A 24,639-nucleotide genomic window follows, 5' to 3' on the forward strand; every position below is an offset into this window, starting at 1 on the left:
GAACTGCCATATGATCCAGCAATCCCACTACTGAGTATATTATCCAAAAGATATGAAATCATTATACCAAAGAGATACCTACTCTGTCATGTTTATTCCAGCACTGGTCACAATAACCCATATATGGAACCAACCAAGGTATTCATCATCAGATGAATGAACAAAATATGATTTATGTACATAATGGAATATTATTAAACTGTAGAAAAGAATGAAATCTTGTCATTTGTAGCAAAGTGGACAGAACTGGAGGACATCATGTTAAGTGAAGTAAGCCAGATAGACAGCAGAAAGTAAGCCAGAAAGACAAATACTGTTGTATTTTCCCTCAAAGGAAGAAGTTTAAAAAAATTCAATATGAACACAAAATGATGGTAACCAGAGGCTAAGAGGTATAGAAGTTTCAATAGTGGGTAACAAATGAGAGACTAAAGGAATAAATTTTAGTGTTACACAGTATAGTAGGGATATATATATATATAATTATATCTAATATATAAACTAATACATCATTTAGTATGTATTGTATGAACAAATGAAAGAATGAGGCTCCAAGCTCCAACCTTAATGTCAAAGAACAGGAAACGTTGATTACCTTGTTCTGATCAGAACTCACTGCATACATGAAATGTCACATTGTAGCCCTTAAATATGTAACTTTTTAAAATCCTTTTGCAAGAAGTTTATTATTATTATGCATACTTCTATCATGTTACTCAGTTTATCAGATTAACAGATTATCAGTTAACAGATTTTCTGATCATATGTTTAAAATATTGTACATGTAAGATCATGTCATTAGCAAACAGAACAATTTCACTTCCTTTCTCAGCAGGATGCCTTTTATTTTTGTGTCTTGTTTAATTACTATGGTTAGGACTTGTAGTAATATATTGAGAACAATAGTGAGTATCCTTGTCTTATCTATGATCTTAAAGGAAAAGCTTTCAACTTTTAACCTTGAGAATGGTGTTAGCGGTAGTTTTATCATGCATGATCATTATTGAGATACATTCCCTTGCATCTGGTGTTGTGGTATAGCAGGTTAAGCTGCTACCTGAGTCCCAGATGGGTGCCAGTTCATGTCGCAGCTGATCCACTTCCAATCAGCCCCCTAATAGCCTGGGAAAAGCATCAGAAGATGGCCTAAGCACGTGGGTCCTTGTCACCTACATGGGAGACCTGAAAGAAGCTCCAGCCTACCAGATTTGGCCTGGCCCAGCTCTGGCCACTGCACTCATCTGGGAAATGAACCAGCAGATGGAAGATCTATCTCTCTGTGTGTCTCCCTCTCTCACTGTAACTCTTTTAAATAAATCAATCTTTTAAAAAAAGATACATTCCCACTCTTATGTTTAACAGGGATCACATTTCAGTTAATTTTCAACACTTAAGAATAACTGTGTATTAATTACAGAATTAAACCAGTCATATTAAGTAGAACAGACAAAAAAACTACTAAGAGGGATAATGTATTAAGTTGTTCATTAACAGTCAGGGCTATGCTGATCAAGTCACCGTTTCCCATAGTGTCCATTTCACTTCAACAGGTTTCCTTTTTGGTGTTCAGTCAGTTGTCACCGATCAGGGAGAACATATGGTATTTGTCCCTTTGGGACTGGCTTAGTTCACTCAGCATGATGTGTTCCAGATTCCTCCATTTTGTTGCAAATGACTGGATTTCGTTGTTTCTTACTGCGGTATAGTATTCTAAAGAGTACATATCCCATAATTTCTTTATCCAGTCTACCGTTGATGGGCATTTAGGTTGGTTCCAGGTCTTAGCTATTGTGAATTGAGCTGCAATAAACATTAGGCTGCAGACCGCTTTTTTGTTTGCCAATTTAAATTCCTTTGGGTAAATTCCAAGGAGTGGGATGGCTGGGTCAAACGGTCCCACATAAGAGTGGGAATAAGAGAGGGAAGAGATGTATAATTTGGGACATGCTCAAGCTGACTTGCCCCAAATGGTAGAGTTAGAAACATACCAGGGGATTCCAATTCAATCCCATCAAGGTGGCATGTACCAATGCCATCTCACTATTCCAAGTGATCAATTTCAGTTCACAATTGATCATAATGAAAGGACTAAGAGTCAAAGGGAGCACATAAACAAGTCTAGTACCTGCTAACACTAACCGATAGAATACATAAAGGGGAGAGTGATCCAACATGGGAAGTGAGATACTCAGCAGACTCATAGAATGGCAGATGTCCTAAATAGCACTCTGGCCTCAGAATCAGCCCTAAAGGCATTCGGATCTGGCTGAAAAGCCCATGAGAGTATTTCAGGCATGGAAAGCCAAGACACTCTGGCAAAAGATCTCTGTGAGTGAGATCCCAGTGGAAAGAACAGGTCTTCAAAGAAGGAGGTACCTTTCTCTGAAGGGAGGAGAGAACCTCCACTTTGACTATGACCTTGTCTAAACAAGATAAGAGTCAGAGAACTCAGAGGGCTTCCATAGCCTTGGAAACTCATGACTGGAGCATAGGGAGATTACTGATGCCATAGACAGGAGTGTCAATTGGTAAAGTCAACAACAGGAGTCACTGTGCACTTACTCCTCATGTAGGATCTCTGTCCTTAATGTGCTGTGCATTGAGATTTAATGCTATAACGAGTACTCAAACAATATATTTCACTTTGTGTTTCTATGGGGGTGCAAACTGTTGAAATCTTTACTTAATGCATACTAAACTGATCCTCTGTAAAAAAAAAAAAAAGAAATTATCAACTCCCAACTTGACTCTCACTGGGATTAAACATGACAATAGGTCTGATCTGATTTCATCATCATTTAAAAAAAATAGTCTATTATTTTTCACTTTATGTTTCTGTGTGGGAGCAAACTGTTGAAATCCTTACTTAATGTATACTAAGCTGATCTTCTGTATATTAAGATAATTGAAAATGAATCTTGATGTGAATGGAAGGGGAGAGGGAGTGGGAAAGGAGAGGGTTGTGGGTGGGAGGGACGGTATGTGGGGGAAGCCATTGTAATCCATAAATCGTACTTTGGAAATTTATATTCATTAAATAAAAGTTAAAAAAAAGATACATTCCATGTATACTTCATCTGTAGAGCATTTTAATCATGGGAGGATGTTGAATTTTGTCAAATATTTTCTGCATCTATTTAAATGATCGTATAGTAGTTGACTTTCACTCTTTTAATGTGATTTATTATATTTATTGATTTATATGTGTTGAGCAATTATTTCATCCAAGGAATAAATCCCACGTGATTCTAGTGAGTTATTCTTTTAACATGCCATTAAATTCAGTTTAGTAGTATTCTGTTGAGGATTTTTGCATCTTTGTTCATCAGAGCTAATGACTTAACAATTTTATTTGCCTGTGGTATTCTTGTAATGTGATACTTTCAGCCTTTTTGTATGAAATGTTTAAATATATTTCTTAATGTTTTCTCCATTGCAGTTACATTGTTTATGATTTCATTTTTTCTTCTACTAGCTGTTTCTCTCTAGTACTGTGTTTCTATTCGATTACTCTTGAAATGGTATTATGCACAGGCAACTTGTGAAAATCTAAAGTTAATCTATATTTTTACCCTTGTTCTAAATAGTAAGAATTATGAAATGTATATTTCTATCGTCATGTATTTAATTACATTTATTGCTCATTAACTGTTTAGCATTATTGCTGCTTTATAAAATATTCATTTCCAATAACTACAAATTAAGCATTTGATTTTCTCCTCTTTCTTGTACTAAGCATCACCAACTTTGGATTTTGGTTTAATATTAGGTAGCAGTGATCTGATTTGTCAAGAAATTTGTTTGGGTTTTATGGCAGATTGCATTTTCAAAGAAGGCTCATATGCTCTCATAAAAAAGTGACGCAGGCACTCTTTCCATAAAGAGATTGTGTTTTCTCTTCCCCTTTAAAGTTGGACACGTTTCACATGACCCAAGGACTATGGCAGAAGTTGACATTATGTGACTTCTGAGTCATAAAAGTCGACGGAAATGTAATGTGTTCCCTGGAATTCTCACTTGAAGCCTTCAGCCACTAGGAAAGCAATCTGATTGCCCTGAGAGCTCTATGCTATAAGGAAGTACAAACTGGCCCACATGGAAATCTCACATGCAAAAGTCTTGACCTCTTGTCTCCTCTCTGACATGCAACTACTGAAAAATTTCAACAGAGACCTACTCTATAAAGTCTATTCTACAGAAACTGTGAAAGATAAGAAAATCATTGTTATCTTAAGCCCTAAAGTTTGGAGTTATTTGTTACACACCAATAGGTAATTAAAACAAGTCTCCCTTGTACTTAAAAGACATTTTCACACGGAATAAAGTTTCAGGTTGATAGTTATTTTCTTTGAGAACATAAAGATATAATTGCCTTTTTGCCTTTATTAAGTTGTTTTAGAGAAGTCAGTTGTCATTCTATCTATTGCTTTTCTATGTGTTTTTTTTTTCCTGATTTTAATTTTTTCTCTTAGGCTTTCTGCACTTTATGATATGTCTCATATTTCCTTACTTAAAAATGCACTTATTTGAAAAGCAGAAAGAGAGAGAGAGAGAAAGAGAGAGAGAGTGTGTGTGTCACATTTAGTGATTCACTCTCCAAATGGCTGGGCTGAAGTCAGGAGCCAGGAACTCTATCTGGGGCTCCCACATGGGGAAGAGGGAGCCAAGCACTTGGGCAATCATTCCCTGCTTTCCCAGGCACATTAGCAGGAGCTGGATCAGAAGTCCAATAGCTAGGACTGGACTGGCTCTCTCAAATGGGATGTCAATGTTGCAAGCAGTGCCATTACTCACTCGCCATAACACTGGTCCTTCAGTATTTCTTTTAAGTTTTGCTGCATAAAATTCATTTGTATTTGGATTCAATTGACTCATGTCTTAAATCATCTTTGGAAAAGGCTCAGTTATCTTTTTAATACTGCGCCTGCTCCATTCTCCCTCTCTTTTTTGTCTTTCTATAGCTCAGAAGAGAGTAGATGCTAGCTAAAACTTCTTACATTGTCCACCACATTACTTAACCTCCTCTCCACATTTTCCATATTTGCATCTCTATATGATAAATTATTATCATTTCTTCTTGTATAAGTGGATTTTTAAAAATCATGGGAACATGGACTGTAAAGTTTATTCTGGTGTGAAATAAATTTGAAATCCGTGCATAGTTTTTCAGTGTATTTTCTGTGAACTTTTTGAAAACTTTGCATAGGCATGGAAATAAAAATTTTTGCATCAACATAAACTTCTAAATTTCATTTTCTGTTTACTTTTTGAAGTCCCCTTGTATATAACCCAATTAGTCCTCCCTTAAGCTGTGTTCAATCTACTATTAATAGCACTCACTGAATTCCTTTTATTGCTTCTTTAAAGTTCTAGTTGCTTCAAGTCTGCTATATTACTTTTTTCCTCATTCCTTTCTCCTGAAGATGTTTTCAAGCTTTTTATTTATCTCTCATAGCATAATTAGCTTAAATATTTTAGATTTTTTCTCGTGATTCTAGTATCTGAAGACTTTCCATTTCTGATGATCTTGTTCCTCCTGTGCTTGATTATCTTGTAGTGCTCATTATCCCTGTCAAGATGACTTGAGGAGATTCTCCTGGGCCTAAAAGTTTCCTCAAAGAGCCTAGGGTTTAATTCTTCTAGGTGATTGGGAGTCATAAGGGCAATAAATTAAAAATTTTTCATCCAGGCTCTTGTCTCCCGCAAAGACAGACATACTAAAAGGGGAGAGAGATTATATGCAAACCAGGACAGCTTATTTGGCAGTGAGGGAACATACATTTACATGCAAGTGTGGGCTGCCCTACACAAACAAATCCAACTGAGTGGGCCAAAGAACGGCCCACAAACCAGGAAAGAAAGGAAAACCAAAAACAGTACCTGCAACATGAAGTCCGTCCAAGAGTACAGGCAGGAGAGTAAAGATGTTCTGTTCAGACCGAAGTTTGCGTGCTGAAAGAAAACAGGAGCACAAAGGAGCTCCAAAGAAATGGGTTCAGCGACTCAACGCAAGACCCACCACATAAAAACATTGCGCTACTGGCTTCTCCTCCTTTTGTAGCCTCTGCGTGCAGGTCCCAGATATAAGGTGCATTATGAGAACTCATACCTTTTTTTTTTTTCTTTCTGATTGACAGTTAAGGAGTGGAGGCCTCTGGCTCAGCTCCATTCCCAGTGAGGGGATACTGACCAAGTCCTAGCCTGCTCCAGGGCCCCAGAGCTTCTTCCAAGAGACACCTCCACGCTAGTCCCAGGGTGAGTGCTGGGGTTGGGGGAGGGAGTGGGCCTCGGGGCTGGCGGCTTCTGCTTGTCTACCCGGATCCCTCATTAGGAGTGCTTAAGTCTAGAAACATTTTAAACTTCTTCCACAGTTTATGGTTCCTTGTACCACCCCATTGATATAAATTTGGGCTGGAATTTTAACTTTAGAAATAGGTTTTTTTCTTGTTGCTCTGCTCAGCATGAAATCAATTCTCTAGCAATGTCTTGGAGGTGGGGAATGAGAGTATTTCCAATTCTCCTCTACCCAGAGGGTATAGCTCTGTGGGGATACCGGATTAATATAGGGAAGGTCTCCTTTGATTTATGTCTCCTTTATTCTGTGAGTATATTGTTGTTTGGAAGAAAATAAACATTGGTCTAAAAAGAGGTAAATAATTAGGAAACGGGACTCAATCAGAGCATGGGATACCAATCTTAAAAGTGAGAAAAACATGTAACAGCACCAGTGAAAACTCATCAACACCTCCAGTAGGGGTTGGCAGACTATAGACTGTATCTATTTTGTAAATGAAATCTTATTGGAACACAGCCATGCTCATTTCTCTGCACACTATTTACAGCTGTTTTTGCACTATGAGACAAAGTTGAAGTGTTGAGAAAGATACTCTATGGCCCACAAAACCCTAAATTAGTTACTATCTGGCCCTTTGAAGACAAAATTTGCTAGTTCCTTTCCTTTTTTAAGGAAGTCACTTCAAACTTTATGTAAGGTAGCTACAAATAAACATAGCTCAAAAGAAAGTTTAATGTTGCAAATGTCATGTTCAGAGATAAGGTGTTGAGGCATTTGCCTGGTCCAATGATTGCCAACTTTGAAGGGTTTTAATAGTTCTAATAAAATAAATTCATAGGAAATTTTAGAACTCCAATTAATTAAATTCATTTGACATTGCCAGAAAATGAAAGTCAGTATTGTATTTTGATAGTTGAAGTTACAAAGGTGCACAGACTATTATATGGATTAACTGTAACACCTATGACTCGTGTGTATATTTGCAGTCATCTTTAATCTGTTGCAGAATTACCTATACCTAAGCATATGACAGCTGTCATGTTTTGGTTTTACCTTTGAAAGAGAAAAATCAGGAAAAAGTACAGATGTACTCATGGGTACTCTACTTCCAAGTATTTAATTTCTCCTATGGATTGACATTGACAAACATCAAACTATTTATGTACTATACAAACACATTTTGTGGGGCTTGAATAAAGGTCTGGAGATGACAAAAGATTGGAACAAATGGGCCCAGATAAAACTTCCTTTTTCTCAGAGTGAAAGATACCTACTAGATAATAGATATAGTTTTATCCACCAAGAAAACTGAAGTGTTCCTTTGAGGTATATGCCTGTCCAGCCTATCTGGAGATCAAAATCTCAGTGCAAATAGTTATCTGGGTTTTTATAAAATTAATAATTCTATTTTATTTGATGTGTAGTGAAGGCAATGCTTCTATTGATATTTGTCCTATATATTTTAACACATGCATGGATTCTTATAATCACTACCAGTGATAAGATAAAGGATTCAAACACCTCAAAGAATTCTCTCATGCTGCATCATTTTATAGTCAGACTCTTACCAGAACTAATCATTGACATCCATGCTCTTACAGTTTTGTCTTTTCAATAAACACATATAAATGCAATAATAAAACATGGATTCCTTTTGACCCACACTCTTCTTTTAGTAAAATGCACTTAAGATTCATTCATGTTCTTGTATGAATAAATATCATTTTTACTTCTGAGTAGAATTCCATTGTATGACTCTTCCAGTGTTGAAGGACATTTGTGTTATTTCCAGTTTTGGGAAATTATGAATAAACTTGCAATAAATATTTGAGTGCAGGATTTTGGGTGAAAATATGTTTTCAGTTCTCTAAAACAAATGCCTAGAAATACAGTTAAGAGGTTAGTTGGTCCTATCATTGTGATCGGTTGTGAACAGAGGTTGATCACTGGGACTAGTGAGATGGCATTGGTACATGCCACCTTGATGGGATTGAATTGGATTTCTAACATACATAACCATATAAATGTTGGCTAGGTTATTAAGGTTTTGTTGCAAAATCTCATTGAACACTACATTTTTTCTACATTTCAAAATATAAATTAGGGCAAAGATCCCTTCATATTTTGTTTTCTATCAAAGTAAACAACTCTACTTTTCAGGAGGAAAAGGGAAAAGGAGGAGATCTCTTATTGGAATTAAGAAAAGAGCCTGAAAAGTTTTTGAATGTAAGAACACATTTTCAGAAATATCATTCTCAAATTATAATAGTTTTTTTAAAATATAACTTTTTCAGGTCATTTTTTTTTAACTTTTATTTAATGAATATAAATTTCCAAAGTACAGCTTATGGATTACAATGGCTTCCCCCCCATAACGTCCCTCCCACCCGCAACCCTCCCCTCTCCCACTCCCTCTCCCCTTCCATTCACATCAAGATTCATTTTCGATTCTCTTTATATACAGAAGATCAGTTTAGCATACATTAAGTAAAGATTTCAACAGTTTGCTCCCACACAGAAACATAAAGTGAAAAATACTGTTTGAGTACTAGGAACTGTGTTTTTGGTGTGATATTTGAGAAGTCTTTGTTTAATTCAAGTTTATGAAAATTTGTTCCTCTGTATTCTTCAATTAGTTTTAAAATTTTATGAGTTTAATTTAGATTAATGATTAATTTTGTTTAACTTGTGTAAAGGGTAAAAACTTTAGGTCAAGGTACATCTTTTTTTTTTTTTTTTTTACATTTAGAAGTACAGTTGCTCTGGTTCATTTATTGAAAAGATTCACTTTTCTTCATAGAATATAGTTGTATCATTGTCAAAAATTGACCATATTTGTTTGGGTCTAAATCTGAACTTTCTTCTAATTCCATTGATCTATGTTTTTGTCAATACTACACTTTCTTGATTATTACAGCTTTATAGTATATCTTAATATTCAGTAGTGTGTGCCTTCTAGCTTTGTTTTTGTTGTTGTTGTTGGTAAAAGTGGTGTGGCTATTCCACAACCTTTATCTTTCAATATAAATTTGAGAAAAAAACCTCGTATAAAAGGCTAGTGCTATGGATCACTTGGCTAATCCTTTGCCTGTGGTGCCGGTACCCCAGGTTCTAGTCCCAGTTGGGGCGCTGGGTACTAGTCCCGGTTGCTCCTCTTCCAGTCCAGCTCTCTGCTGTGGCCCGGGAGGGCAGAGGAGGATGGCCCAAGTGCTTGGGCCCTGCACCCGCATGGGAGACCCAGAAGAAGCATCTGACTCCAGGCTTTGGATCGGCGCAGTGCCAGCCGTGGTGGCCATTAGAGGAGTGAACCAACGAAAGGAAGACCTTTCTCTCTGTCTCTCTCTTACTATCTATAACTCTCTCTCTGTCTCTCTGTCTCACTGTCTAACTCTGCCTGTCAAAAAAGAAAAAGAAAAAACCTTGTATATATGTGTAAAGAATATTGTTTGTATTTTTACTATAATTGCATTAAATTTATGGACCAATTTGTTGAGAATTGGCATCTCAACCATACTGAATCCTTCAATCCATAGGCAGGGGATGTCTCTCCATTTATTTTTATCCTTTTTGAGTTTTTTTCATCAGCATTTTATGGTTTTAGCATAAACATCTTATGTATATTTTGAATGTCATATTATACCTTAATATTAATTAATACCTTAATTAAATGTTATAGATTAATATTTAATTGAAGGAGATATTGTAAATATCATTTTTGCTTTTATTTTTATTTACAATTGTTCATAAGTAGTATTTAGAAAAGTTACTTATATTTATATGTTCACTTTCTATCCTACAATCTAAGTAAAAATGAGTCTAAAGTATACTGAAGAAAAAAATCAGAGCCCAAAATATTCCACACAAAGTCAATTTCATTGCAAGCAAAACGTGAAAAACACTGCATTGATCCATTTAGAAGACTGAAGTATATATTATATGAAAGATTATAAGAATTATGACAATAAAATACTTATCAAATTATATTTAACCAAGAATTTCTAACTCATTTGGTTATAAAATACTTGGATAGGCATAGCCGTCTAGAGCTAGTGTCATTCCCGTTCACTTTGAGAAATGCTCATCTGAGTAATCTTTTTCTCCGCAGGAGAGGTCAGGTGTCCCTGGGGATTTCCCAGAATCCTGGAAGTCGGACACCTGTTCCATTGCATTCAGTCATATTGATGGTTTATTTACTCTGTCCAGAATCCAAGTCTAATTTTCTCTGTTTCAGTTAATTCTGAGCAAAAATATGCCACAGGTAGAATTTAGTTAAGGATAGGGATCCAGAGACCTTGAAGGAGAAATACCAAATTTTTTTCAGGGATCATCTATCTCTACTGTAGGTATATGTATTATCAAACACCTGATAATTTCCTATAACTTTTTTCATTTCAGTTGATGTCACTAAACTGTCCAGTTTGTAAATTCTCTTATTCATTTTTTCAGATTGAGACAAATGCTTTTTTTATATATCTGATATTCTGAAACATTGCCCAGACTAAAACTTCCCAATAGTGGTTAAATAAGCTCAACTTTAAGTTCTATCAGAAAGTTGGAATGGAGTTCTGCAGGCTCAAATGAGTTGGACTCATTTATTGAAACAAGTGCTTTCATATAACCATTTTAGCTACCTTATATTTCAACTACCTTTGACTAATGCTTGTTGATCCTTTCCAGTATGAATAGACTTCCTGGCCATATAGAACATGGAAGTAAAAAGGCTTAAATAACTTCATGGAAGTAAAAAGGCTTAAATAACTTCACTTTAACACTCTATCCTTTGCCATTGTATCATTTGCCTCAAGCTATGAGTCTGAGCTAGAGATAGATTTTAGCATCATTCCCATAAAACAGGAGATGGAGGCCTGCACTATGGTGCAGTGGGTCAAAGCCCCAGCCTGCAGCACAGGCATCCAATATTGGCACTGTTCTACTTCTGATCCAGCTCCCTGCTAATGCACCTGAGAAAGCAGTAGAGAATGGCCCAAGTGCTTGGGCCCCTGCACACACATGGGAGACCTGGAAGAAGCTCCTGGCTCCTGGCTTTGGCCTGGCCTAGTCCTGGTTGTTGCGGCCATTTGGAGAGTGAACCAGCAGATGGAAGACCTTTTTTTCCTTGTCTCTACCTCTCTCTGTAACTCTGCCTTTTGAGTAAATAAAATAAATCTTTAAAAAGAAAGGGTGGAGTATGGGACTAGCTATACACATGAAAACTGCTGATGCTGATAAAATGTATAAGGTGATAGAGTTATAATTATTTGTTGTTTAATATTCTAAGATAGTTCTGTGCATCAATTTGGATGCATTAATTACTGTTCTGTTTTACCTTAATCATTTTGGGTAGCTAAGCTTTTTAAAAAATAAAACAGGCCCATAGCCTTCTGATACATTCACATTTGCTTTTCAAATTCTATTATTTCACAAAAATCACAGCATACTATCTGTGAATATTACATTTTAAAGTCTTCTACTTGGGTAGTATATTATAATTAGCAAGCACTTTCACATTTGATTCCAATAACAATTTTATGAAGTTGATATGATATTGTATGATATTGTTAAGTGTATCTTTGGTCTTCCTTTCCATTTTCTGGCATACAACTCCTAAAATCCTTGAAATCTTCAAGGCAACAAAGGTCATTTTATCTGTTGACTAGCAACCTCTAGGTAGTTTCAGTGTGGAAAGTGGTCACTTGGAACAATTAAGGCAGGATTAGAGGGTTGTAACTTTTACCCTTCCTCTCCAGTCCCTGGAGGAGGAAGAGGGACAGAAGGTTAAGTTGATCACCAAGGACCAATGATTTGATCAATCATGCATATGTAATTAAGCCTCAATAAAAACCAAAAAGGACAGTTTGAAGAGCTTCTGGATAGCCGAACATGGGTAAGGTCCTGAAGGGTGGTACACAGGAGAGGGAAAGGAAATGCCATATCTCTTCCCACATGCACTTCCCTATGTATCTCTTTCATCTAGTATTCTGTATCCTTTGATTATTTTTTCACCTGCAATTTACTAAATATTGTGTGTCTTTAAATGTTTTTATTGAATTTTAAGTTTTTATGTTTTATACAAATTACATGTATTTCATATATACAGATTTAAGAACATAGTGATACTTCCCACACTACCTTTCCTCCCACCCATACTCCCACCTTTCTTCCTCCTCTGTTTCCCATTCCTACACTTAATTGTCACAAAGATCTCTTTTCAGTTTACTTTATACTCATAAGATTAGCCCAACACTAAGTAAAGAGTTCAACAAATAGTATGAAGAAAAAAAAAAAAAAACACTGTTCCTCAACAGTAGAGGCAAGGGCTATAAATGATCATCAAATTTCAAAATGTCAATTTCACTTCAATACATTACATTTAAGGTACTCTATTAGTTACCTCAGATGAGGGAAAGCATATGATATCTGTCTTTTTGGGACTGGCCTATTTCACTAAGTATAATGGTTTCCAGTTGCATCCATTTTGTTGCAAAAGTCAGGCCCGCGCACGCACGAATGAGAGAGAAAAAGAGAGAGGGAGATTATCACTGAGTAGTACTGCATAGTTTATATATACCATAATTTCTTTATCCAGACATCAGTTGATGGACATCTGGGTTGATTCCATAACTTAGCTATTGTGAATTGAGCTGCAATGAACAGGGGGGTACAGATGACTGTTTCATTTGGGGATTTCATTTTGCTTGAATATTCTTTATAATAAAAAAGTAAATGCAAATAGTGTTTCTCTGAGTTGTGTGAGCTGTTCTAGCAAATTATTGCAAATAAGGGGTCCTGGTAACCTGATTTATAGCTTATAGAAGCGAATGTAAAATAACTTGGGGCTTGCAATTGGCATCTGAATTGGGGGGGCAGTCTTGGGGACTGAACCCTCCATCTGTGGTATCTGACTATCTCAGAGTAGACAGTATCAGAATTCAATTGAATTAGAGGACATCTAACTGATGTCTAATCCAGAATTGGTTACTTGCTTAGTGTGTGTGAGAGCATAAGAGAGCATTCTGTATTGTGAGAATATAAGAGAAACTGAGTTGATTTTTCCATTATGCACAGTTACGTTGACCTTCAAGACAGCTCAGTCAAAATGTAAATCATTGTTTTATTGCATTTAATTTATGCAGTGAACATTCTTTACTCCATCCCTTATTCCTGTCATTAATGTAGACAGTTTCATTTTTCTACTTTGTGTATTCACTTCTTTAAATTTTAAAGAATGAATTTGTTAATAATCAGAAACAGTAAAGATTTTCTTCACTGTGTTAGAACTGAATTAGCTTCTAAGGGAGTGTTAATTCTATTCCCCAAATCCATAATCGTAATGAGTTTTCTTCAGTACTAAATATAAAATATCTATATTACTGAATAAGACATAAGAATGGTTAGAAAAGTAATTACAGATTATCTTAACATGTCTGGAGCTAATAATAAGGAATCAACTCTTACTACCCTATCCAGCAATGTGAGAACGGTAGCATGCTAATGAAGCCTGCAGAACATAGAATGTCAGTTCCTTGGATTTTCAAGTGTAAGCAAAGTACAATTATTAAGTACACAAATATATTTTATTCATATATATTTATTAATCAATAATAGGATAGTATTAACACCCTCATAAAAGAGAAATAAAACAATCGAAGCTGAATATTATGCAATGCTCAAGAGAATTCTTAAGAGTAGAAACTTTCATGAGAATGATAAACCTCTCTGAAGTGAACAAGAATAGTCAACATCTGTGTCATAGTTAGATATAATCTCATTTCTTATATACTGTCTCCGAGTTTCAAGCTATTTCTCCCTTATATGCAGTGATGGGAAACAGTGATGAATGAGGCTAAGGGATGAGATGAGTGTAAAAGTTTCACACATTAATTGTAGCCCAACCACATCCACGTAGCTTCATCAAAATGCTACCTATCTGGGGCCAGCACTGTGGTGTAGTAGGTTAAGCCGCCACATGCAGTGCCCACATCCCATATGGGCACCAGTTCATGTCCTGGCTGCTCTACTTCTGATCCAGCTCTCTGCTATGGCCTGGAAAAGCAGTAGAGGATAGCCCAAGTCCTTGGGCTCCTGCACCCACGTGGGAAACCTGGAAGAAGCTCCTGGCTCCTGGCTTTGGATCAGCGCAGCTCTGGTTGTTGCAGCCAACTGGGGAGTGAATCAGCAGATGGAAGACTCTCTCTCTCTCTCTCTCTCCGTCTCCTTCTCTGTGGAGAGCAGCCCGGACTTAGACTAAGTTACTGGAATTAAGACTTATTCTATGCATCTGCTCTCCCACAATATGGCGCTGGGAGAGAAGAAAACAGCTTCTACACAGCTGCCTCCAGTTCAGCCAATAAACTGTAGGACTTGCTCCTGATTGGAGGAGAGCAGCGTACTCGGCGTGTGGGCAGCCGAGTTAGGATTGGCGGAGGAGGACTATAAAGGAGGAGAGAGACGGCATGCACCAGGAACATCTAAGGGGAACATCTAAGGGGAACACCTGTGCAGCCCCCGAGAGAGCCGGCTGGCGGTGTGCCGCTCCCCTGCGGAAGTGGGGAATGTGGCCAGGGGGAACTGCCCTTCCACGGAGGTGGAAGGGACAGTAGCCAACCCGGGAAGAACCAGCAGCAAACCCGGGGAGGGCCGAGCAGACAAAAGAACAGCGCAGGGTCCTGTGTCATTCCTCCACGAAGAGGGGGAGCGACATTCTCTCTGTGTGTAACTCTGACTTTCAAATTAATAAATAAATCTTTAAAAAATGCTCCATATCTAAGATTTTTGGAGAGCAGGAATGACCAGCATTTTGTGGATCAAGGAGTTCTTACTCATCTCAATCTCTTACTTTCTTTACTAGATCACCTCTTGGCTAGCATCAGATATTAACAGCACTTTGTGTTTAATTCAGATTTAAACAATCAAAACTGTTTAACATCCATTTACTGTTTACACATAAGGTGTATTCAAAATGATACTGCTAATGATATTAGTGAATTATTGATCTGATGTTTTACCAGGCTGTTTGACAGGTCACGTGTTTCTAATTAAATGTTCATTGATTCTTGAGAAACAGTGTTAAAATGAACAAGGATTAGATATGAAAGCTCTGCACACAGCACACAAATATAAATATAAAAGTTAGTGTACAGTAAGTTATTTTAAAGAGTTTTAATATAGATTTTTTGCATATTCTTTCCCCATTATAAAAAGCAGATTCCTTTTAAAGTCAGGTAGAAGCTAGTGTTTCTTACCTAGAATATTTATTAGACAACCACATGCCTAACAATTTAAAAATGTAACAAGCAATATAATACAGTAGACAAGACCTTAGATTCTAAAGTCAGTCTCCCTATCTTCAAATCCCAGACCCACCATTTACTATTATTTATCTTTGGGAATCTTTCCATGTCTATGCCTCAGTTTCTCACCAAATAACCTTCACCAAATTTGAGGATGACATAATATACATAGTAAGTGACCTGTAAATCATTACACTTTGTTCACTCAGCAGAAAAAAAGCTGGCTAGCCATCTGGATGCCTTTGCCTTCTCCAGAATTGTAGTGGTATGCTAGGTGTTACGGTATATATGTGCATCAGGAACATATTTTTTTTCTGAAGATACTCTCAGTGAATATTCTGGAGTTCAGTGGTGCTGAAGAGTTTTGCAAGGCAAAATCTGATGGTTAAATGCCATTATGATTGGAATTTCAAGTAGTAATAATATTACTGCTGACCACATTTAAATTTCATTATGTAGGTGAAACACTCCTTAGGACCTGGAGCTCCCTTCACTGCTGGATTTTAAAAGGCAATCAAATTCAGTGTTTCTTAAGGCACACATAAAGTCAGGGCAAATTTATTTGTAAAACTGCAGAAAGACAAATACAAATACCAACAATTCAGAGCATTTGTGGAATGGTTAGGTTTTTCTGGACCATCCCTTTCCCCTTTCTAGACAGTAATTCAGTCACTTAGACAAATCTCTTCCAGTGTATGTTAGAGAAGCACACTAGGACTGGAGCAAGACAAACAGGTTCCATAAATGAGAGAGAGAGAGTTGCTAGAATGAGACCCCATAGCAACCTTAACTGCAATTATCAGCCGGGTTTTACAGAGAGACTGTACATTTATCTGTGAAAATTAGTGTGTCCCTCGGCTAATACCCCCTATTTTGGTCTGAGATTCTGCAATGATAATACTTATGCTTGTAACTAACTTTGCTAAGCTTACAAACCTTAAGAAAACCACTTTCATATGATGTTTGTGACTTTTTTTTTCTCTAGCTCTAGCAAGTTTTAGCATGGGCATATCTGCAAATTTCCAGTCCCATGGGCTTGGAATCTCTGGCTTCTGCTCTACAGACTCCTTTACCTACTGCATAGCCTTGTAGCTATCTCTGTGGCGAGGCAGGGCCTCTCCTGGCACGGAAACCTGCCAGGTGAATCCGCCCCATAGGGGCGTGCCTGTACCATTTCCTGGAGCAATCTCACAGGGTGGCTCCACTTTTCATTTGAGCTCAAATACTTTGCTGCCTCCTCTGCAGCTGCCAGACCTGCTTCTGCTGCTGCTCAGGTAACTCATCTCTGCCTGGCACGACTCTGGGCAGAGGAGGTTGATAAATGGCTTGAGTACATGTTCCTGCCTGCCTATACTTTTCTTTCATTGTCTCTCTTTGTTTGTTCCTCAGGGAGAGCATCTGGGGAGTCCCTTGCTGACCATTGAGAAGATGATGAGCTCAAGCTATTGGAGTGAGACCAGCAGCAGCAGCTGTGGGACTCAGCAACCCCTAGAGGTGCTGCAGTGCCAGCCCCAGCATTACCACTGCTACCACCAGTCAAGCCAACCTCAGCAGCTTCCAGAAAAAAATGTAGTATACGAGCGAGTGAGGACCTACAGTGGGCCCATGAACAAGGTGGTGCAGGCCTTGGACCCCATCAGCTCACGAGAAGTGCTCTCCCCTCTCAAAGCTGCCTCCTCCTATCAAAACTTGGTTTGGAGCGACCATTCCCAGGTATCATAAAGACAGCTGTGCTAGGCTAATACAGGGAGTAGATCTTGAATCTCATCTCTCTTCTTTCTGCTTCTTTCTCTCTGTTGTACATGATATCTTTTGGTGGATCGCAGTACTGGACAGTAAGCTAAATTCAGTTTCATGCCTATAGTCATTTCTTCATGATTTCTTATGATTTTCATGATTTAACTAGAGCCTAGGAAGCCCCGTTTTCCACTGGATTTGATTGAAAGATCTTAACGGAGGTATTTTTGTTCCCTACTGTAAAACATTCCTCAATTCAAATACAGTAGGTTCTTTCCTTCCTTTCTTAAGAACAGGTTTCCACTGATTCCCTTTATATAAGAAGCAAACAGATATCTTGTACCTAATATGGTAGTACAGGGACAAATTGCATGTATGGAGTGACGAGCAGGTATTTGTGTTCAGCAAATAGTGTGTTGCTCTAGGATAAGTAACAGGTGCAGATGTCTGTTTCAATTGCCATTTGTGTTTCATCTTCTGAAAATGATCAATTACTGTATTATTAGGTAAATATTTTTGGAATATTGGTAGAAGATGTACTTAAAGAGTAGTATAGGACTTAGGAAGGTGAAATGGAAACAATAGTTATATGTAAGCTACAAAAGATGGAACTCTTAAAACACCCTTTAAACTGGAATTAAATCTTTAAGTTTTTTTTTTTAGAATCAATACCTGTACTAACAATCTTGCCAATAAATGAAAAGTAACATTGCAAGAGTATATAAAATGAACAGTTTTAGATCTATTTCACTTTCTGATTCTGCATTAAATTTTCATGTCAAGAAAGAAAAGAAAAATAGTGACTTTTTAAAATTTAACATTGCATTTTGTTTTGTTTTGTGCAGACTGGGAAACTCCTCTTGTAACTAAATCCATATCACTTAAAAGGCAATTGCTATAATGTCATGATTTTTATATATAGCATGTATAATCTTAAAATTCATTTGTTTTCCAAAAACAAATATTACATTATGAAAAATTTCTTGTCTTTAAGTTCTCTAGAAACTTTTATCCAAACTTAAATTGTATTTCCAACATAGAATTTCTACTGTAAATATCTCAAAGTGAAACCATTGGGATACTGTCCTATGTTATGTTATTATACTAGTTGGGGATAATATGGGTTATTTTTCCAAAAACTGAAATATTAAGTAGGATATGAAATGGCATTCTAATATTCATAATGAAACTATTTGAAGGGTATTTTCAAAGATATAGATAACCCTAAAACCCCAAATGCCAAAATTTTGCTTTTATTTCACTCCTTGCATGATTTTAGCATAAAACATGAAAAAAAAATCAAAGATTTACTATTGGGAATTTACTGATTGAGAAAAACTACAGCTGTATTGATATCAAGGGAAGAAAAATGTTATGATCAAAACTACTAGTTTGTATAAGTGATAATAATGCAAATGTACATTCCAACATTCAGTGTTGGGATGATAATGCCTGACTATGTGGGTGTCACCTTTGGTTCCTAGTAGCCCCAAAAGAATGTGAAGGCTGAAAACAATTACTATTATCATAGGAATGCTAAAATCATTGTATTTTTCATAGCTATTTTAACACATTTAACTTCTTCTTGTCAACTTGCTAGTTTAAAAAAGAAAATAAATAGATATGCATTTAAAAGCTGAAACAGTAAATTATAAATATTGACTACTGAATAACCTTTCAAGATCATGCTTTTTTATTTGCTCCATAGTTCAACTTTTTCTTTTAATAATCCCTGGGACCAGGCTTTGAACAGGTGAAGCTTTTTGCAGGACTTTCCCTCTTTTACCTGAAATTAGACAGAGATCCTTACAAGATCATCCTAAAGTGGAATTTCCCATAGAGGAATTTATAAAGACCCTTAGGGACAGAAAGTATGGCCAAAGAAACTAGGATAAAAGATCAGAACGCAGGATATTGTGAAGTCTGAGATTATTTTCATGATAGTAAAGAAAGAAAAATAAGGGCTTGTGCACTAAAATGCTGTTTGTAGATACAAACATTTTAAATTTGTCCAGATACATAAACTTACTTTGTTTCTTGTCTATAATTGATCAGATGTATTTCATGGTTTTCTTGGTAATTATTTTGTCTGATTGATGGGTGTTTCTTGTAGAAGATTAGCTATAGAAATCTTGCTGGTGACGTTGTCTAAACTAATGGTAGAATTGAAATGACTGAGTTTACCAATATGAGCAAGTAAAATCAAACACAGGTGTAAAATCAAACACAGATGGCCTTTTAGAACTGAATGTGGTCTTGTAAATAAATAGATTGCTAGAAGCTACTGGAAACAAAAGAAAACAAACAAACAAGCAAAAAACCCTTACAGTTCAATCTTTAATAAGGCTTAAATATTAACTTACTATCATTAAATGAAATACTGCCTTAAATGAACAGCACATCTGTGAACTAATCATTGGATTTCTATTTTTTCCTTCCATTAGTTTTAGTTTTCATGGAGTTCAAGATATTTTGCATTTGTACAGAAAAACTCAGTTGTAAAGGGAAAGGGTTTGTGTGTGTGTGCATGTATGTGTGCGAGAGAGAGAGAGAGAGAGAGAGAGAGAAGGATCAAATAAAATATTTTAATTTTAGTACTAGTCATTTGTTGAACTGCTGATCAAGTGACCATTTTGTAGGTAAATATTTTGTAGTTTTCTGGATAAATACAATTTGCCTGTCCACTCTGAGGACAAGCAGAGTCTGGCACATATGTCTATATTTCATTTTAAAAGATTTTTTGTGGTAATCAGTATTTTTTGAAAAACAAGGTTTGGCACAAGAAGGGATTTCTTAATGTTCATCTTATAAGGGTTGCTATTCTTTTAAATTTGAAAATCGCAACCAAATCTAATGCTGAAAAACAGCCTAGAGGAAAATATGTGTTTATGAATATGAATGTCCTCTACTCTCAATAATTATTCGGTTGGTGCTTACCTTTGTTTACCTTTTTTTTTTTTTTACTTTTCTTTGGTTACAAAGATTGTGGATAGCTCCCCTACTGTGCCAGGATTTCTGTACACTATGCGAAAATCTTCCTGTTCTGTGGGGAGGGGTATGTTCCTTTAAAAAGTTGTTGTTCAAGGGTGTGGTCACTAAAGTGAATGATTGTTCAGGGAAGTGGTTTGCCTGAAAAAAGAATGAGGTCATAGGATAAAGTGGCCAGCGTTTTCAGCTTCTGTCATCCTTTTTGTCTTACAATTGAATGAAGCTATAGAAATTGTGAATGCAACGAATTGCTGGATGAAAATGCCCATAGAATTTGTTTTTTTTTTTTTATATTTATTTATTTATTTGAAAGTCTGAATTACACAGAGAGAGGAGAGGCAGAGAGAGAGAGGTCTTCCATCTGCTGGTTCACTCCCCAATTGGCCACAACAAATGGAGCTGTGCCGATCTGAAGCCAGGAGCCAGGAGCTTCTTCCAGGTTTCCCACGTGTGTGCAGGGGCCCAAGTCCATCTTCCACTGCTTTCCCAGGCCATAGCAGAGAGCTGGATCGGAAGTTGAGCAGCCAGGACTCGAACCAGTGTCCATACGGGATGCCAGCACTACAGGTGGCAGCTTTACCCGCTACACCACAGCGCTGGCCCTGCCCATAGCATTTGTATAAGGGAGGTCTGATAATAAATTACTAGGCCTATTTTCAGTCAATGGAATTTGCAAGCTGTCATTGTGTGTATGTATGTGCATGCACACACCTTTGCATGTGTTTGAGAGAGAGGGATGAGGGGACAGTGGGAAGAGAGGATAATTTTCAACTGTCCTGGTCCAAATTTCTTTTCTCGACAATTTATGTTAAAAGAACTGGGAGCCATGATCTTAAACTTCACTTAAAAGTTAAAACTTTTCTAAACAAGTATATTTGGGCCAAATGTTTTTCACTTCAAAAGCTATCCCAATAGAGGTCCTTTTTTGACTTCATGGAATTCAGAGATAAGTTTATTTTGGTGCAGAAAATTGAGATCCATGCATAATTTTGAAGACCTGTCATATGTCTCGATTTCATTTTTTTAATTCATCTTTTAATTTTATTTTTTACAAACATTTTATAGTAGTCTTTACACTTACAGTTTTTTACTTTTTTTAAGGGGCTAGAGTCTTGCTATGTGGCCATGGAGTTATTTATTTTCATCGTATTTGAGAGAGAGAGAATCTTACATCTGTTGGTTCAATCCTCAAATGCCCACAATAGCAGAGGCTGTGGCATATGGAAGCCAGTAGCCTGGAATTCAAACTGGTTTGGAATCAAAAGCAGAGCCAGGTCTGGAACCCAGGCACCTTCATACGGGTGCCAGTGTCCCAGGTGGTGGCTTAATTACTGCACCAAATGTCTGCCCCTATTTCCAGTTTTTAAAAACAGAGCGCATGTACTGCAAGGAGACTGCAAGTCTTATTTCTTCTCTGTCTCATAATTCCCTTCAAAAACAAAAACAAAAAACCATGAGCCCCTTAAATGAGGGCTTACTAGTACATTCTATTGTTTCCTTTACATGAAAACAAAATCACAGACTTTATTCTAAATGATGGAAGTATTTGCTTCACCTAAAGAAAGACCATTATAATTTGTGTATTTCTTGCTGTGTAAAGTTCAGAATAACACGCCAACCATAGACTAAGGCAAGGGTGTAACCATGTAACCAAAGTAGCTTCCATACTACTCAGGGATTTTATCCAAGTGATAGTTTCCCTTGGCAAATTCTTTCAGCATAAATGTCAAGAAGTTTTTAAAAATATTCTCTTTTTGAACTTCTTACCTAAACTGTTCCCAACATTACTTTCAGTGATTCTCATAGTCATTGGGACTGACAGGAACATCCACAAGACTCCCCTTGTTGTCCTTCTTAGAAATTTGTACTATGTATTAGTCTTGAAGTAAACTTTTTAAATTCAAATTAAACAACATGAAAGAGTTCCATGTTCATTTCAACAAGTTTTCAAATATTTAGAGAACAAAGTCCTATACTACCCATGCATTTTTGTATCTATTTCCTAATTCTCATCCCCATCAGTCTCTCTAGTATCTGTTGCACATGGTCTTGAGCTCTTTGATCTGAGTTATCAACAGGAAAACGAAAGCCAGTGGGTATTGACTGACAAGGTTTAGATTTGGCAGTCTAAAGAGCAGTCTGAGAACACTGTATGGTGAAAATGTTCATGCAAATGAGTCTTTGCAGAATGTCTCAGAGAGAACCACAAAAAATAAATGTGCAGTGCAGTGATGAGGTGCACTTTGGCAGAACAGAACAACGAAGCCATCTAGTTGTAATGAGTGAGAACATAGGCTTTGGTTTTAGCCATCTTGGTTTTTAATTCTGGCTTCAGGGACTCTTAGTTGTATGCACCAGTTGCCTCATCTGTGAAGTGGAACAATAATAACACCTAACTCATTTGTGATAATCTGTGCTGGAAAATGCATAGCACAGTGCCTTACACATTTTAAGTTTTATTTGATGCATTAACCAAACAAATTGCTTGCTTTCTCAGGACCTCAGTTTCCTCACTTTTAAAGCAGGGAAACTAATAGTTTCTTTCAGGATTGTAGTGGGTATTGAATGAGATAACTTGTGAAGGTGTCCCGCAAAATATCTGGCACAAAGTTATCACTGAATAATTTTCTTTCTTTTATCTGTATTATTGATTTCTGAAAATACAATTGACAAAAGCCCTTTGCTGCAGAGACAAGACACTAAACTAAATTAACAGACTCTAAAGTGAGAGTTCCTTTGACATGGAAAGATTAGGTAAGCACCCATGCTTGAAAGACTTATTAGGACTCTACTAGCTATGAAAGACTAATGAGGAAAAGCATTAAAGCAATTTTCTGAAATATATGGTATATGATCAAAAGACTGGAACAGCAGGAATATATTTATAATGTTTACTGGCATAAATATCCTTTAGAAGGATGAATTTGGGAGTTCTCATGTTCTTAGTCTTTGAACTTGAACCTCAGTAGTTCAGATGGAGTTCTTAATTTGCTGTTCTTTCTTTTTTAATTATAAAGTGACACCAATTGTTAAACCTTGCTTGAAGTCTACCCCTTTACCTAAGGCTTCCTCTAGAGTGCACTTCTACTAAGGTAGTCACTAGCCCACATGTGGCTACTTATATTTGAATTTAAATAAATTAAATTGAAATCCATTCCATTTTTCAGTTACATTAGCTTTATTTTAAGTGCTCAACAGTCACGTGTTATTAGTGACTACTATACAGGACAGCACAGATATAAAATATTTCTACCATTGCAGAGAGTTCTACTGGACAGTGAAGCTCTGTACATTTAAGACATTCATTATTTACATAGAAATGTCTCTGAAGCCAATACATTTAAAAAGATTTGTGTGTACAACTGTGTGATCAAAGTGCTGCTAGTTTATATGATCAACTATAATCAACAAATAGGAATGGAAAGAAATGAAGTCATAGCCCCTCACAGTTTAAGTGTAAAGTAGCTACTTCATTAGAAGGGGAACTGAATCCATAATTTTTTTTTTTCTTATTTGAAAGGTAGAGTTACAAAGAGAGAGAAAGGAAGAGACAGAGACAGAGAGATCTCTCAACCACTGATTCATTCCCCAAATGACCATAATGATCAGATCTGAATCAGGCTGAAGCCAGGTACCAGAAGCCACTTCCGAGGGTCCCATATGAGTGTAGGGGCCCAAGCACTTGGGCCATCTTCCACTGCTTTCCCAGGTGCATTAGCAGGGAGCTGGATCAGAATTGGAGCAGCTGAGACTCTAACTGGTGTCCATATTGGAGGCCAGAATTGTAGGCAGCAGCTTAACCCTGTCCATCACAAATCTGGGCCCCCATAAAACATCAGTAGAAGAATTGAATGTAGAATTGAATTATGTATGTATACATGTATCTATTCTTCTATCTGTACATTTTTTTCCCAAAAGCCCACTGTTTGACACAGCTTTGATTAAGAAGAGTAAAAAGATGAAAATTAACCCCCTCAATCACAATACATCTTCCTTTCTTTTGCTCACATGATCTGAGTTTTATATCCTTTCTGCAACAGCTTCATCTTTTCCTTCACCCACTGAATTCATTTTGAACCTTAGTAAAGTTAAATATAATTCTAATTCTTAAAGATGAGCTAATCAAGGCACAAAGATGTTATGTAACTTGCTCAAATTCATATAGCTAACATATGGTAGAACCAGGATTTAAATCCAGCAATCTAGTCCCAGGTATATGACTATAACCACTATGCTATATAATAATCATATATTTGTGGTCTACACATTTGATTCTTTTTATATTATACAGTTTCTGCTTATATTTCAGGATCATTTGCTTTCATGTGC

At 36.7% G+C, this 24,639-nt stretch overlaps 1 protein-coding gene across 2 annotated transcripts in view; it reads left to right on the forward strand.

Moving 5' to 3' along the window:
- The first annotated feature begins 16,771 nt into the window (after window positions 1–16,771).
- Window positions 16,772–24,639, forward strand: part of POF1B (POF1B actin binding protein) — a 98,837-nt gene continuing 90,969 nt past the window's right edge. For both annotated transcript variants that reach the window (XM_002720251.5, XM_008272992.3), the window contains exons 1-2: window positions 16,772–16,859; window positions 16,975–17,298. In XM_002720251.5, coding sequence (XP_002720297.1) covers window positions 17,014–17,298 — 285 coding nt within the window. In that variant the 5' untranslated portion in view covers window positions 16,772–16,859; window positions 16,975–17,013. The remainder of the gene's footprint in view (window positions 16,860–16,974; window positions 17,299–24,639) is intronic.

The sequence above is a fragment of the Oryctolagus cuniculus genome, chromosome X (assembly GCF_964237555.1).
Source record: "Oryctolagus cuniculus chromosome X, mOryCun1.1, whole genome shotgun sequence".
Classification (NCBI taxonomy): Eukaryota; Metazoa; Chordata; class Mammalia; order Lagomorpha; family Leporidae; genus Oryctolagus; species Oryctolagus cuniculus.